General features: G+C 45.7%; 1 protein-coding gene across 3 annotated transcripts in view; it reads right to left on the bottom strand.

Annotated features, from left to right (window-relative positions):
• Eef2k (eukaryotic elongation factor 2 kinase) overlaps positions 1–17,697 on the bottom strand; it is a 58,205-nt gene that overhangs the window by 28,280 nt on the left and 12,228 nt on the right. For all 3 annotated transcript variants that reach the window (XM_028764183.1, XM_028764185.1, XM_028764184.1), the window contains exons 2-3: positions 14,651–14,969; positions 1,350–1,450 (exon numbers count right to left, since the gene is read on the bottom strand). In XM_028764183.1, coding sequence (XP_028620016.1) covers positions 1,350–1,450; positions 14,651–14,893 — 344 coding nt within the window. In that variant the 5' untranslated portion in view covers positions 14,894–14,969. The remainder of the gene's footprint in view (positions 1–1,349; positions 1,451–14,650; positions 14,970–17,697) is intronic.

The raw sequence follows: 17,697 nt of genomic DNA, 5'->3' as shown, positions 1-17,697 counted from the left end.
ATATATATATATATATATATATATATATATATATATATATATATATGTGTGTGTGTGTGTGTGTGTGTGTGTGTGTGTGTGTGTGTGTGTGTGTGTGTGTGTGTTATATAAAGTTTGATTTCCAGTAACACAGTAAGTGAATGAATGAATGAATGAGTGAATGAATGACTAAATGCCTACTGTGCCTAAAGTTTATGGAGTGTTCACTATATGTTGGGTTCTTAAACAGATTGTTTCATATAATCTCTGCAGAGACCCTGAGATGGTGACAATTTTTGTGCTGTTTTATAGAAACTGGCTCAGAGGTGAGGTCTCTTGCCTGAGCATCAGAATTCAAACCCAGGTTTGTTTACAGCAGAATCTCACTCTCACCCTGGAAACAGTTCACAAAGACAGGAAAACCTATTCTAAACAAAGGGCCAGCTTGTACCAAGACTTTTAACCTTAAAAAGCTATAGCCAAAGAAGGAAGCTTCCGTTTTCAGAATGATCCAGACAGCCATGCCTGGAGTCAAGGGATCAGAATGTTCTAGAAAGCCAGCCATGTTGGCATCCTCTCACTGGCAGTCTGGGTAGTATAAACTCAGCCATTTATTTAGGAAGTAAATAGTTCAGCCTGGTCTCAGGTCCCTGCTGGAGTTCAAGAGACAGAGCCAAGCTTGTGTAAGGACTCTCTTTCCTTGGAGAGTTCCCAGGGCCTGGGCAGCTTGCTACCACAGAGCTGTTGCAGGTAGAAAGAGGCAGAACTTACTTATCCCTCACATGCTGGGGTCTCTACTATGCTGACCTATCCTGCCCCCATACTGGGAGGTGGGCTCCCTGAGTAGGAAAAGAGGCACATGGGAGGTTCTGCAGCCATCTCCTTGAAGAATGGGAGCAGGAATGATGGAGAGGACAGAGTGCTAGCCAAGAAAAAGTCATGTCACTACCAGGACCAGGCATCAAAACCTGCTTGATACTGCCTGCCTGTCTCTACTGGTGTTTGCAAGGATAAAAGTTGGGATGATGGTGTCACGGGTCAGAAGGAACCTGGATCCCTGAGGAGCTGCCCAACTCTCAACCAACTTCAAACAGAACATAAATGCACCTTTGCTGCCTCACCCCCTTCCTATCTAAAACATTTAGGATCAAAAGTTTTTCACATTTCAGACTGCTTCCAATTTTGAACATTTACACAGACTTAACTGGTTGGACCTCTCTAACTCTAACAATCCCACATGCTGTAAGAATCTGAAATTGGGGTACTATATTAGTTCCTTTTCTTTGACCAGAAGCAGGACCCCAAATCCCTCCCCCACCCTGCCAAGTCCCCACAAGGACTCTTCAAAGCCCACGGGACAAACCGCTAACCTGTGCCGAGTAGCATGTTCTGTGGCGATGTCCTCAAGATGGAATTCAGCCCAGGGGTCAGGCATGTGCTTGGCCTTCTCTATCGCATGCTTCCAGGCTTCCTGCAGAAGGCAAAGGGAGCGTTAGGCCCAGGCCAAGGGCAGCCAGCTGCCTCTTCCCCAGTGATGTCCCCTGGGGAGGACCACAGCATTCAAAAGAAAGGATTCTCATCCTCTGTCCTATCAAGAACAGTCCCAGAGGGGCCCAGTGTGTTCTCACAGGCTTAGCTTGTGTACAGAAGTCACTGACATGTTAATTACACAGTTCTTCCCTTGCTGCCAAAATGTTGAAAGAGAAAATAAGATTTTTTTTTTTTGAGGGCTGGAGAGGTGGCTCAGTGGTTAAGGACATGCACTGTTCTTGCAGCGGACCTGAGTTTGGTTCTCAGCAGTCACGTCACAACTGCCTATAACTCCAGCTGCAGAAGGCTGTCTTCTAGCTTCTTCAGGCACCTAAGCCCATGTGCATGTACATGTGCGCGCGCGCGCGCGCGCACACACACACACACACACACACACACACACACGAGAACAACTTTTAAAAATAAAGTATGAGTGCAGGGCAGGTGGATTTCTGTGAGTTCAGGACAGCCTGGTCATCAGAGTTCCAGGATAGCCAGATCTAAATAATGAGACATTATCACAAAAGAATTTAAAAAATAAATAAAACGTGGTATGATACAGCCTGGAGTATAGTCCATTGACAGAGTGTTTGCCTGGCATACACGAGGCATTCTGAGAAAATGTTCCTTCCTTAAGCTGAACGAGCTTACACATCTGAGTGAGAGCCGGCCAGGGCACTGATTTCCTGATATAACACCGTGCAGACAGACGTTTGTAAAAGGCACCCTGCTGCAGAGCTATACTAGGAGAAAACAACAGAACCCTCATCCTTAACTTCACCCAGCAGCTCCTCCATGCAGGAACCCCCACCCCCACAGAAACAGAACACAGGCTCACTCTTACGCTAGTGCAAGATGCAGTCTGTGATCTGGCCAACCCAAACCTGACAACTATGGCAAGGCCTGCTTCATTTAGAAGACTCAGACGGCTAGGCATATTGGTGCACATCTGTAGACCCAGCACTTGGGAAGCTGAAGCAGGTGACTACCACGAGTTTGAGGTCATCCTAGAAAGTACCAGGGCGGACAGTGCTACACAGATCTGTCTCAAAACAAGAAGGAGAAACGAGGAGGAGGAAGCGGAAGAGAAGGAAGAGGAAGAAAGGCTATTAAACGGCATTGTGGTATGTGCTGGGGTCTGAGCTGCCCCCCAACCTCCCGTGTTGGAAACTCAATCCCTGAACTCTCCTGTGGATGGTATTTACAGATGGGAACCTTGGGAGATAACTAGAGTAGAGGAGGCCAGGGAGCTAGAGCCTGATTCCAAGCCCCACGGAGCACCAGTAGCTCCAGACAAGAGGAAAAGATCGGAGTTAATACAGACACTGCATCTCTTTATGCCCTCTCGTGCCAGATGCATGGGAGATGCCAGGATAGTGCTCTCGGACTCCTGGGATCCAGTCCTATAAACTAAATACACTTCTAGTTAACAAGAAAAGTTTTAACTAATTAATTGTCTCCTCCTCCACTTCTTCCTTTTTGAGACAGGGTTTCATAGTGTAGCCCTGGCTATCCTAGAACTCTCTATGTAGATCAGGCTGGCCCCAGACTCATAAAGATCTGCCTGTCTCCGCCTCCCAAGTGGTGGGATTCAAAGTGTGTGCCAAGATACCCAGCCAGTACCTATTCTTTATTAACTATCCCACCTCTGTTGTCTTGTTACAGCTACGAAAAACAGACAGACCCAGCACCTTCCCATTTTTAACTTTCTTTAGTCCATTTTATTGCTTTAGGGAAACCAAAGTGAACTCTTCCCTGCCGTTTCTGAACCAACACCCCTAGTCCATGGGGTTCTCTTGCTAAGAAACTCAAATCTTTGCCCCTAAGAAACTCAAATCTTTGCCCCAAAGAAACTTAAATCTTTGCTTGGAGGCCTCCCCAGAATCACCAAGACCCAAACTCCCTTTCAAGCCACTGGATTCTTCCTGATGGGGAAGATAATGGATAGACGACTGGGCATCATCTGGGCAAGACAGGCCAGAGGGAGCTCTGAGATAGGGAAGGGGCAGTCAGGAGACAGCAATTTTAGACTGCTTTTGTCACCACCGGTGTCTCTCAGCATCCTGGCTGTCCTTGGAAGAAGTCCAGCTTCCCAGGTCTCAGCAGGGCTGCACACTGCCCACTCTCCTAGCATGGACCCCTCCTGGGGACCCTGTTAAAAATAGAATTAGCCAGGGAAAGCAGCCGAGGCTTCACACGCACACACAGACACACACACACACAGACACACACAGACACACAGACACACACACACACACACACACACACACACACACACACACACACACACACACGGGTGGGGGCGGGGCACTAGGACTCCCTTACAGGAGGCTTTCCAATCTCTGCAAAGCCCATAATTTTTTTTCCCTTCCAGTCTGAAAGCTACTTTAGGATTAATTAAAAACTACTTGACAAATACAGAAAAGAACAGTCCAGTCCACCATAGTCCCTCCACCCCAGCAGCCACGGTCTGTACCTTCAAGTTTTGTTCTGTGCGTTTTTAAAGATAAGATTGGAATAACACAGCAAATACAAATTACATCCTTTTGGGGATGTAAGCAGACCCCTAGGCCTTCATATTTCACTTAGTAGTCTAACTGCCCCCACCCCAAAAGGATCATCTGCTTCAATGGAAACCACAAGCACTATGGAACTCTAAATTAGAAAGTGGAAGTCCTCTGATAGCCCTCCCTGGGCTGACACTTGCTGTGGACACTCAGCAGGTTCCCTCTCTGCCTTTGTTAAGATGTGCATCAAGGGTAGCGTGCCTTGCTTTGTTAGGAATACTACTTTCTGCACTTAACACCAATCTTAGATGGCCCTCCCAGCTCACGTACACAGGCTGCTAGCTGATCTAGCACTCTTCCCAGGGCTGTGGGATACAGAACTGTATAGGTGTACCCTACGCATTTGCCTCCAGGAGATCAGACTTGGATGCCTTCCAGTATGTCCCAGTACAAATAGTGCTGACTCGAACATTTCTGCCTCTACAACTCTGCATACTTGTGCAATCTCAGTAGGATATTTTTTTTCAATGTAATTTCTGGGCCAGATTTAAAGTCTGGGGGCCTGGGAACCAGGTCAGTGTAGTAGAGTGTCTGGCCCTGGGCTCAGTCCTCGGCAGTGAAACAAACAAAAAAAATAGAAATTGCACCCACCCCCACAAAATGTTTTTGTAAGTTACATTCCAAGAAGCAGTGAATAGGTCATTCAAATTTTAACAATATATTATGTCAAGGAAATATAAAATCTGCAGGTTTGCAACAGTGAAGAAAATACACTTGTGTGAGTTTGTTGCTACAGAAATGACTCCTCACTCGTTCTCCATGGTCAGACTTTAAGCTTGCATTTCCTCTTATGAATGACTCCCAGCAGTTTTGCTGACTGACATCCAAACCAGTTACTGAATTCCAATCCCTGTACTTTAAAAGGTACATCACTGTCCTCTATTACAGTCCAGCTGCAATGACAGTCATCTGTTTCTTTGGGGAGAAACGAGCTGCCTGTCCTTCTGAGCATGTCTATACTCATGGAGACATGGTTCTCTGGCTGTCTATCTTCAGTGATGACACCACCAGCAGCAACAAGGGCTGTCCCACACCGGGAAGGGGGGGGGGTTGGGTTGTCAACAGAAGTGAATGTGTGTGTATGTGTGTGTGTGTATACTCATGCTCTCTATGTTTTGCTGGGAATTGAACCTATGGCCTCATGCATGCCAGGCAAGCATTCTACCATTGAACTATATTGTCAGCTCTGCAAGTGTAAACCAAAGTCAACAAACAAAAATCACTAACGTAAATGAGTCTCTGTCGATGCTGCTAGGAATAAACCCAGGGCCTCACACATGCCACCACATGCTCTACCACTGAGTGACACTCCCAGCCATTAGATGATTCTTAAGTCTCCACCAGCTCAATATTCTCTAGTTCAAACAATTTTAAATCTCACCTGCTGAGTAGGCGAGTTAATTCTATAGGTGCCGACGGGTTTGATATAAAAAAGAGGAAGGAGGCAGGAAGAGCTTCATACAACTGGTCTCCCTAACTTTTGGGGTTCAGAGTCCCGGTCGAGAAGAGATAAAGATGGTAATAATAAAAATCAAAGCAACAGCATTCACTAGTCACGAGGGTGACATGAATGCCATGGCCTCTTGGGAATCCCTCCCCTCCGCTGCCCAGAAAGCATTCTACTGGCTTCTCCTGGCAATTTGTGAGGCCAGAGAGCTAGGTGGGAGAATCCCAGGGTCAGAGACAAGGGAAGTTTGGAAGTGTGACACTCAGACAGAGGAAGCTTTGCCCTGACTGGCAAAAGAAAACGACTACAGTTACTATGCAACCTTTGTATGCCACTCCTTGGAATGGGTCTACGTCTACGGGCCGACAAGATGAGTCAGTGGGTAAGGCCATTTGTCATTGACCTTGATGACCTGAGTGTGATCTTGGGATCTCCCTTCTACCAATTCCTGCAAGTTGTCCTCTGACATCTACATGCATAACATAGCACATAATTAATAAGCAAACAAACAAATAAATGAATGAATAAACAGTTGTAATACTTTTTAAGTCTAGAAAGGCAAACTCCTAGAGACAGAAAGTAGATTACTGGTCATGAGGGCTAGAGACTGGACAGGCTAGAGTTGTAGGTGATGTCTGAGAGGAACAGCTTTCAACAGAGGGAGGTAGGGATGGACGCGTGATTTTTCTGAATATACCGAAAGCCACTGGATTGTACATTTAAATGGGTAAGTTAAATAGCATGTGGGTTATATTTTTACAAAGTTTTAGAAAAAAACGAAAATAAGAGAACGGAGGGCGTCCTTGTCAATAAACAGCTGTGCCCACTGCAGCGAAGCCTTTCAGCACACTCCTTGATAAGTATGAACCCCTACAGCAGGGTTGCAACCTCCTTAAACTCCTCCTGTGGGCCAGACCCCAGCCCCCCAGATAGCATTCCTTCCTGTGACAACAGGACTCTTTTTCAACTGGCCAGCAGGCTTTCATCTTGCAGGAGAGCAAAGCTTTTTTGGTCTCTTTATTATTTTAAGATACTTGAGACTAAATCCAGGGTCTGAGGCTTACTAGGCAAGCACTCCAGCCATCCAGCCACAGACTGATCCCTTAAGCTTTGTTTTCTGACTGCATTCTCGAAGCACAAAACCCTGGCTTACTTTCTATGGTCATGGTTTGAGGCCTGAGGCTCCCAGGATTTAGGATGGGGCACTTCTCTGCCCAGTGAGTCACTTCTCTGGCTCACCGGTCTCATTCTGGAGTGACTGTATTTTTTTTCCTTTTTCCTCCAAGCTGCTAGACCCACCCTCAGTGCATTAACAGCACGTATACAATTGAAGATGGGAAGATGTAGCAAGCAGGTGTGCCCACGGGTTCGCTGGTGCAATCAGCCATCCCCACACAATTTTAAAGTTAAATTCTGCCCAAGCCACTCTATTCTCTGGCAAGTGTAGCCCTGCACAGGCAAAGCCATATGTACAAGGAAACACTGTCCTCCTGAGAAATGAAATTCAGTCCTTAAAGACAACAAGCAAATAAATGAAGCTTTGGGCTGGATCACAAACACTGAAGAAAAAAAAAGATACAATTAAAAGCAAGCCACATGCTATAGCGAGATACAATTGCAGTTATTAACAGCAGGACTCTGAGGCAGGATCTCTAGGGAGGGAACACAGTCCTGCCCCCTCCCAGGCACGTGACTTCATTTCATTTACCATCTGGCAAACTGCCAGCTGTCTGGGCTATAGGGATCACTGTGTACATTGTACAGAGTAAGGCACGTACTGCAGAGCCTGCCCACACCACAGCCAAACCACGGAAGTTAGAGTTCATGTCAGCTCCCAAGGGGATATGGGAGGGTGGCCACCAGGGTGCAAACCCATGAGAACAAAAGAAAGAACATCAGGGTGAGAACACACCCTCACTGACCTGGGCTGAGGTGGGAGGCACATTTTCACTTGTTTAAATGATACAGTTTAGATCGTTTTACTTTGTACATACATCATGTATAGATTATATAGATCATACAATTTTTTTAAATTTTTTTTTTTGTTTTTTGGTTTTTCGAGACAGGGTTTCTCTGTGTAGTCCTGGCTGTCCTGGAACTCACTCTGTAGACCAGGCTGGCCTCGAACTCAGAAATCCACCTGCCTCTGCCTCCCAAGTGCTGGGATTAAAGGCGTGTACCACCAACTGCCCAGCATACAATTTATTTTTAAGTTTGCATATACAAAGGCTACAGGGACAGCTCGGCAGTTAAGAGCACTGGCTGCTCTTGCAATAGACCGAGGTTTGGTTCCCAGCATGTACATGTCAGCTCAAAACTAACTCCAGTTCTCTGGGAATCGACACCCTCTTCTAGCCTCCAAGGCACAAAAGTGATGCACAAACATACAAGCAGGCAATGCATACACATGAAATAAATGTTTTTTAAAAGTTTACATGTGTGAATTTGCAATACACAAAATACATATACATATATCTACATACATACAAAGAGTTTGTCGCTATATTTACATATATTTAAAGAGTGTATATATTATTATGCTATTTGCAGTAAGGAGGAACAAATTCATTGACATTTTTCTCAAAGGGCTGGGGTTGCTGTTTAATGTAGGACACTGGCCGAGAATGTAACAGTATCACTAAGTTTCAATCCCTAGCACTTCGAGAAAAAAAGTCCTTTCAGAAGGACTGAATTTGTGCTGGCGGGACAGCTAGAAGGGTAAGGTTGAATTTGTCATGCAAACACGGTAACACCACTGGATTCCTGGGTCTTGAAGGTGGAAGAAGAGAACCCGCTGCAGAAAGTTGTCCTCTGACTTCCACACAAGTGTCAGGGTACACACACATGTGCATATACACACAGTAATTGAATAAATAAGTAAATGTAAAAAAATTAATATAATTGGTAATGGGGGAGGGGAGAAGAAAATGTAGAAGTTTCCACCATAGTGACACATGCTTATAGTCCCAGAACAAGAGAGGTGGTCCGATCAGGAGCTCCAGGCCACTCAGGGAGAATTTGAGGCCACCCTGAGCTACATGAGACCTTCTCTTACAAAGTCTAAGGCTCATGACTTTACTCCCTGCACTCAGGAGGCAGAGGCAGGTCAGTTTCTGAGTTCAAGACCAGACTGGTCTACAGAGCAAGTTCCAGGATAGCCTGGGACACACAGAGAAATGTAGACACCTCTTATGTAGACACCCCTCCTCCACAAAAACAGCCCAAACCACTGTGGGGAGGTGGGGAGGGGGGTGTGGATCTGGGAGGATAGCAGGAGGAGCAGCAGTAAATAAAATCAAAATTCTTGAAATGCATAAGATTCTCAAAGAATAGACACTTCGTATTAAAAAATGTCTGGACTCAAACCAACCAACTAAACCAGAAGATGCAGAACTCTGTCCAAGGCGCAGAAAAGAAAAGTCACCCATCTGATCCTGTCCTAAAGCAATCCCTCACCACCGTGAGGGATACTCTTCCTTAACCAATTAATCTCAAACTCACTCCCTCTCACTCTGCCTCTCCCTTTCCCTCTCCCTCTCTGAATATTTTATATAACTAAATCCTGGGGCTGGGGCCTTGTCTCACAGGGGATAAGCCTCCTCTAAAGGAAGACTGGTATCTCCTGAAAGGCCTTCTGAGTGATTCTGCCCCATCCCTTGGGAACAGGAGTACTGACAGAATCTGACATTTCACAATATATACCCAGTACCTGCTAGGGCCTGCTTTTTGTAGGAAGGACAAATGGCCATTTTGGTTAAACAGCTCAGGTTACCATGTCAACAGTAAATAATTTAAAATTAAATACATATTAAGTGCCAAGGGAAATGAGGTTGGAAACTAAGCTATAGTCTTCCCCTGGACCCACTCCTGTGGCAACATTCCATGAGCAATGAAGACTTAATCCGCCCTGTGCCTGGTTCAAATTTTTATCAAGTGCTTCTTATTTATCTACAAATTAAAGGAAATGGTGGAGCCATCAAATAGCCCCCAGCCTGCAATTAGGAGCTGACTCTCGGAGTAACACTGAGCACGACAGATGCTTGAGGAGTCTGCTGAGAGCCCGAAGGAACATAGTGGAAACTCCGCAGAGTTTAAGACTGGAGGCTTCACTGACCAAGGCCTCTATTAGAAGTTTTAGGCCAGTGGTTCTCAACCTCCTTAATGCTGTGATCCGTCAGTACAGATCCTCATGCTGTGGTCACCCCCAACCATAAAACTGTTTTCATTGCTACTTCATAACTGTCATTTTGCTATTGTTAGGAATCGTAGTGTGGAGGGGTGAACTGAATCTAGACGTTGCTCCCAGATTCTGAACTCAACCTTGAAGAACTGAGGAGGAGTTCGAAGGATAGGCTCTCTGAGGATCTGTTTCTGAGGGAGGTAATATGACCTGGTGATACTGCAGTAGTTTTTCTTAAACTTTTTGGGAGTTGGGGACACAACTCAGAGGTAGAGTGCTTTCTATGCAAACTTGAAGGTTCTGTCCTGGAGGGAGAGAAGACCATTTAAAGAGAGATATTGTCCTATCATGTTATCAAAACAATGAACCCCCCAAAATTAAAATCTCCCCTGGAATCCCATACTGGGAAAAGGGGAAGGCTAAATCCCAGGTGCCAGTCAGAGCAGAGGCCCACTTCCCAGGAAGAGATTTCACACAGTTCTGACAACATGCTAGCTTGCAGACACACCAGAGCCAAGACAAAGTGGGTCAATGACCCTTGACCTCCGGCAGGGGTGATAAGTTATGCCTACTCTAGCCTTCAATTTAAACCTAAACCTCATGTGTCAGAGCCCAAGAGATAGGCTTAGGGGGTCACTGGATCTCTTATTTGTTCCTCTGCACAGTGTGGCTCCACTGAATAACTTTCTCTCTCTTTAACTGCTGTATTAAAGATGGGTGGTAGCTTAGCTTAACTTGTTGAGCTTGGGTTGGAGATGAAAACCAGGGCCATGCCATGCTAGGAAGCCATTCTTCCTCTGAGCCACATCTCTAGGACCTGAAATATTTATAGATAATGTCTTTTTAAAGACAGTCACATAATAACATCACTCATTTTAATGTAAACATGTCTCTCTGTTAGAACCATGATGTGTCATTTAAAGAGGCCCCTCTGCCTGGGCCTTGGAGCTGTTTGCACATAACCCCTTCTAGCTGTCTCTAGAGATGGAAGCTGGGAAAAGGGAGAGCTTGGGGTGAAGTGCTGAGCCATTGGGAGAGTTGCAAAGCTGACTTGGGATGGGAAGCAAGATAGACTGGAACCTGCCCTTCAGGGGCCCCACAAACCCAGCGGAGACTGAGTTATTTCTGGAGCTACGTGCTGGAGAGTAAGTTAAGCTAGAACTCTAGCCCTGAAAAGGAAAAAACAAAACACAGACACAGACACACACAGACACACACACACACACACACACACACACACACACACACAACCAACTACCCAACATCTGCAAGAATTAAAATTTTCTAAAAAAATAAAATAAAAAATTCTGAAAACAACAATAACAACAAAACAAATGAATTCTGAAGTCACGGGATGGTTTTCATTGCAAATCTCAAAGCAGTAACAGGTATTTTGCTTCTAATGTTAATTTACTGTGAACAATGACCAAATTTAACAAGGCCGATGGCACTAAGTTTTAACTCTTTATTTATTATTATACAGATTTTGAGGCAGGATGGAAAGAGAAATTACCGGCTGTGAGAAGGGAAGGGAGTGTTCACCCAGAAGCCGTAAAAATAAAACCTCTCATCAGCTGAGATCCAGGAAGCTCCCCCTGCTCCCCCAAAAAACAATGAACATGTCCTGTACAAGTTGCTCACATAGTTAATTTTTCCTCTCCTAGAGAGAGATTTTATACTAAGTAACAGTGCCCCAGGCTTAGGCCCGAAGGCTCAAGATCTTGGGTAGAGCTTCTATTCCCTCCCCCAACAATCTCCCTGACAATCTCCAACAAAACTGTTCACAAAGAAGACGTCTGAATTGCCTTCTGTACCACTTTACAGCCCAATCCTGCAGGCACCCCTCAGCAAACACCCAGTGATCTCATTTACATTTCTAAGGGACCCCTCAAACCTCACCTAAATCCAACATATGACTGTGGTAAAAACAAACAAACAAGCAAACAAACAAACAAAAACAATACAGAGAGCTGGGCAGCAGGTACCCTGCTGCAGGGTGAGCACCTCGCCTGTCACAGCAGGTGCCTAAGGCTAGGCATGCGCCTCCATCTGTCTGTCTGTACACTTGAAAAGTCCACCCACACTCATGCTCTTAGTCGCGTCTTGTCTTTCCTTCTGAGCCCCTCTCTTTCTCTCCACCCTGATGCTGAAGCCAGTAAATCATCTAGGCTAGGGGAAGTGAGTTCCCAGCATCCCTGTCAAAAGCCTTGCAGGCATGCAGCAGCCTATAATCCCAGAACTCAGGGGACCCTCAGGGCAACCGAGCTAGCCAGAATCAGTAGAATTCATAGAGACCCTGCCTCTATAAACAAAATGGATAGTGATGGAAAAAGACATCCAGTGTCAACTCCTGGCTTCCACACACATACACACACACTGACACACACCTAATCAAACAATCACACACATGCGAACGCGTATACTGCACACATATATGCAAAACAAAAAACCTCAAACATTTATTGAAGCTCCAACCCTCCTGGGCATGGTGGTGGTGCATACCTTTGATCCCAGCACTAGGAAGGCAGAGGCAGACTGATCTCTGTGAGTTTGAGGCCAGCCTGGTCTAAATGGAAGTGTTAAATACTAAACCCATACAGTATGCACTCAATCTAAGGTGCCATTTCAAAAACAATGGTTAACAAGAATTCAGCCTGCCCCTGCTGAGGCCAGGAGAGAATGGCAGACAACTATTTACCTCACTGTACTCAGCTAATATCAAAAACATTACAGGCCAAAAATAAATGCAACTGAATTAGAGCATGTAATTCGATGCCTAAGTGCATGACCTGATTCACATGGTTTCCAATAAAAGCATGAAGTCCAATACATATTTTTGTCTGTTTTGTCTTTAAAAACAAAAAAACTTTAAAGATTCATCTGAGCTGGGCAGTGGTGGTGCACGCCTTTAATCCCAGCACTTGGGAGGAAGAGGCAGGTGGATTTCTGAGTTCGAGGCCAGCCTGGTCTACAGAGTGAGTTCCAGGACAGCCAGGGCTATACAGAGAAATCCTGTCTCGAAGAAAAAAAAAAAGATTCATCTGTAAAATTTTTATGCATGTGCATACATGTGCATGTATATGCCATGTGTACACAAGGGTAACTGGCGCAGAAGGAAGCACTGGACCCCTTAGAGCTGGACCTAGGTAGCAATGAGCAGGCTGAAGAGGGTGCTAGGCTTCAAACTTGGGTTGTTTGCAAGAGCCGCACGCTTTCTCAGCAGACGGGCCATTTTCCCAGCCTATTTTGTCAATTTTAAAATCAAGGACTCATGTCCCAGGCTGGTCTCAAACCTGAGATAGAGCTGACAGTAACCTTGAACGTCTGATCATCCTGCCTCCACCACCTCTCGAATGCTGGGATCCTTACATGACGCTAAAGATGAAACCCGGGGCTTGATGTGTCCTAGGCAAGCACTCTGCCAACTGTGCTGCATCTCCAGACCTAAATACACACTTACTGAAACACTAAAGAGCACTTTACAGGAAGTCCATCAGCAAAAACAACAGTCACTATGTCACTGCATGTGTGAAGGGTGTGGACAGTGGTCCCCTTTATCTGTGCCTTCCTAGTCTCTGGTTTCACTTACTCGTGGCCAGTGAGATAGCACAGAAGCATCTACGTGTACTAGTATAATATGAAGTCTAGAGAGAATGAGAGAGACTACATGTCCACAACTTTATAGTTTGTTTGCTCTGGTTTGGTTCTTTGCAGTGCTGGTGATGGTACCCAGTGCCTTGTATATGGGCAGCAAGTGCTTACCAATGAGCTATACCCCCAGCATGTAGATTTTATTATACTATTTGTTCTATTTGTTCTATTTTATTATTAGTGGCTTAATCTCTTAATGTGTTTAGTTTATGACTTAAACCTTTATCACAGGCATGAGTGTATGGAGGGCAGAGGGTTAGGCACTACTCATGTCTCACTCATCCCCTGCAGTCTTAGAATACTTTGCTCATGGATAAGGATTATCCAAGATTGGGGTCCACACCTATTATCCCAGCACTTGGGAGGTAGAAGCAGGAGAATCAGGAATTCAAAGTCATCTTGGCGACATAGTGATTCTGAGACTTCATAAAACCCTGTCTCAAAAGACAAACAAACGAACCAACCAAACAAACAAACAAACAAAAAAAGGCGTGGTGATGCACACGTTTAATCCCAGCGCTCAAGGGAGGCAGAGGCAAGCAGATCTCTGTAAATTCAAGGCCAGCCCAGCCTACAAAACTGAGGCTAGTTCTAGGACAGTCAAGGCTACACAAAGAAACCCTATCTCAAAAAAATAAAAAGAAAAAGAAAGAAAGAAAGAATATTGAGCCGGGTGGTGGTGGCGCACGCCTTTAATCCCAGCACTTGGGAGGCAGAGGCAGGCGGATTTCTGAGTTCGAGGCCAGCCTGGTCTACAGAGTGAGTTCCAGGACAGCCAGGGCTACACAGAGAAACCCTGTCTCGAAAAACAAAACAAAACAAAAAAACCAAAAAGAAATAATATTGAGTCCACAGACAATCCCAGCACTTCCAAGGCTGAGGCAGGAGGATCATGAGCTCATGATTAGCTTGGCTACTTAATGAGACCCTGTCTCGATGATAACAAACCAAGAGAAATAACTGCAGAGGCCAAAAAGCAACCTACAGGAACCTATGTGGGTTCTAGAACCCAACTTGAGCTTTCAGGCTTACCAATTAGCGCCTTTACCGACAAGCGTCAACTGGAGCCCCAAAAGGTTTTCAATCTATTTGAAAAACACTGTTCTGTGGCAAAACAACAACAAAAAACGCCCGTACCTAAAACCAACAGTCACCTCCTAGATTAATGGGAACACCCTCCCATGCAAAATGCACTGCCAGGGTTTGGGGACAACTAAGTCATCAATCAGAGACCCAGACTTCCCATCCCTCATAACAGGTGGGCTGGACACAAACGCAAAGCAGGTGGCCACTCACCTTGAAGTGGAAAGAGCCGGCTGGTGACCCTGTGGAGCCACACTCTGTTTTCATTAGGTTGCTATAGTAGCTCTGGACTTTGGGGCTGACATTCTGGTTGGACATGTGGTCATCGGTGATGGGGCAGATGAAGTAGCCCTCATCATCGTCACTGTCTGTGTCAGGGTCCCCATTATGGCCAGCGCGGGAGGACCCACCACCGTCAACACCTTCCAGGCGGAAGATGAGGTCTTCGTCTGCCATGTTGCGGGGGCGTCCGTATTATCCGAGGGCTCTGCTGTGCAGCCAGAGTTACTGCGCAAGTGCAGCAAGGATGGTCCTGCAAAGAAGTAGAGTAAGAGGGTGGGTGCCAGCCTCTGGGCGTGAGGGTTGTCTAGGTACCTGCACGACAGAGGTGATGACCACACGTCAGAATGAAAACCCTATCTTTTGGGGAGACTGTTGGAAACAAGCTTGTAATTTCAAATGTCCAAGCCTATCGGCCCGTCATTTCACTCCAGAGAACCTTTGATCCAGTGCTTGGAAGCCAGAAGTACCTTGCAAACAACCACAGCTATTGTTTAAGGATATACACTGTATCGAGTCACTCCTTGGCTTGACACCCTACAGAAACCCCTCATTTTAGGACTACAACGCAGGCTTTACTAAGGCTATACCAGCTGGGGCCCTGGACCCCTGCCATAGACCTCAGGCCTTGGCTGCTCTTCCAGGGAACAGTTTTTTTTTTCCATTCAGCGAACACACCAAGTGCATTCCCACGTCAAGGCCTTCGTACTGCTGTTCCCTGTGCCTGGAACAGCCTTCCGAACCGTGTTATTTCTCACCATTGGGGTGGTGGCCCAAAGGATGTCACTTCAGAGAAATCTCCAAATTTCCAAATCAAGGATCTTGTTTTACTTTCTTCTCAATGATCTTCCTGAGTTGAAATTGTCCTGTGTACTTTCTTTTCTTACATTTATTCCCACCCCCCCTTTTTTTGAAAGTAGATTCTAAGGTGGAGAACATCTTTAATCCCAGCAGTCAGTGAGGCAGAGGCTTTGAGTGAGTTTAAGACCAGTGTGGTCTACCTAGGGAATTTCAGGACTGCCCAGATTACACAGAGAAACTCTCTGTCAAAAAAAACAAATTAAAAACAACCAGGGACAAAGATGGAGCAGAGACTAAGGGAATGGCCAACCAATGACTGCCCCAAATTGAGATCCAGTCAATTGAAATGAAATGTTCTTATACTCGCTCATAAACAAGCTGGCGGGTGTGGTGGATCACACTTGAAATCCCAGCACTCTGAAGGCTGAGCAAGAGGATTCCAGGGTGGAGTCCAGACAGACCCATCTAGGCTATCCAGTAAGACACACACACACTCTCACACATACACACACATACACTCTCATACATACATATACATACACATACACAGACACAGACACATTCACACACACACACACACACACACACACACACACACACACACACACACACACGGTGGGGGGGCAGGGGGGTAGAGTGGGTTAGCAAAATGGCTCAGTAGGTAAATACGCTTCCTGTACAAGCCTGGCCATGAGAATTCAATCATTAGAACTAACTCCTGCAATTGTTCTCTGACCTCCACAAACTCGCCATGGTGCGCATGTTCCCACACATACATCATGTATGCACACACACAATTTAAAAAGTCAATTTTTACAAGTTTTATGCAAGTGTTTATGGCACTGTTCTTCTCTGTTCTTTTGAGACAGGGTTTCTCTGTGTAGCCCTGGCTGTCCTGGAACTCTCTGAAGCCCTGGCTGGCCTCGAACTAAGAGATCCACCTGCTTCTGCCTCCCAAGTGCTGGGATTAAAGGTGTGTACCACCATTGCCTAAACAGAACTGTTCTTGTCTTCCCTTCCTTCCTTACCCCTCCTTCCCTCCCTTTCCCTCCCTTCTCCCTCCTTCCCTCCCTCCCTCCCCCTTCCTTCCTCCCTTCATTCCTTCTTTCCTTCCTTCCATTTTAGCTCTGCCTGCTTAGAACTTGCTATGTAGACCAGGCTAGCTTTGAACTCACACAGATCTGCCTGCCTCTGCCTCTGAGTGCCAAGATTAAAGATTACTACCATGCCTAGCAGCATATTCTTAATGAGTATCCATCAAGCGATGAGGAGATAAAAAAAAAAAAAAAGGCATAGTCACACCAGGCAGTAGTGTGCAGAATGAGTTACAGGATAACCAGGGCTGTTTATTACACACAGAAACCATATGTGTGTGTGTGTGAATATGAATATGTGTGTATATATATGAATATGAGTATATATACATGTATATCCATGAATATATATACACATATATCCATATTCATGTAAAGTGACTCCACATTAAAAAAAATACTGAATGACGCTATATGTGAAGCAAAAGGCTTCTATGGCCCGACCTGATTTCTGTGAAACGCCCAGAAGGGCGGAGCTATGGAAGCAGAAGTAGACCAGAGCTTGCCTGAGGCTGCTGAGGGGAGAAGGGTGGGCAGGAGAAATGAGGAATGACTACTGAAGAAAGGTTCTAAGCTGACTGTGGTATGTTTGTATTCCGTCACTACAGTGAGAACTGCCCACTCGAAATGAGTAGATTGTGAGATGTGTAAATTATATATTTCAATAAAACTATTATCTGGAAGAAAAAGATAGTCAAGAAAAACTGCTTAAGTCTGAAAGGTGCAGATGACCAGGCTTATTAGAATAATCTTATTTCTGTCAAATGACAAAGGGAAGAATGTTTCTGTGTGCATTAAAAGTTTCCCAATAGGCGAGGTGGCACATGCCTGTAATCCTGGCAGCTAGGAGGCTGAGCCAGAAGGATCACTTGGAGCCAGGAGTCTGCCCAGCCTAGATCTCCCTCTCCCCCTCCCCGACTCATCTCCTTCTCCCTCTCCCCCTCCCCCTCCCCCCTCTCCCCTTCCCCCTCTCCCTCTCCCCTTCCCTCTCTCCCTCTCCTTCCCCCTCCCTCTCCCCCTCCCTTCCCCTCCCCCTCTCTTCCTCTCCCTCTCTCTGAAGGACGAACACCTCTCCCACTCCTTGTG

Source organism: Grammomys surdaster, unplaced genomic scaffold, assembly GCF_004785775.1.
Source record: "Grammomys surdaster isolate TR1022 unplaced genomic scaffold, NIH_TR_1.0 142, whole genome shotgun sequence".
Classification (NCBI taxonomy): domain Eukaryota; kingdom Metazoa; phylum Chordata; class Mammalia; order Rodentia; family Muridae; genus Grammomys; species Grammomys surdaster.
Note: the sequence above shows the minus strand (reverse complement) of the source record. Positions and strands in the feature narration are given on the sequence as shown.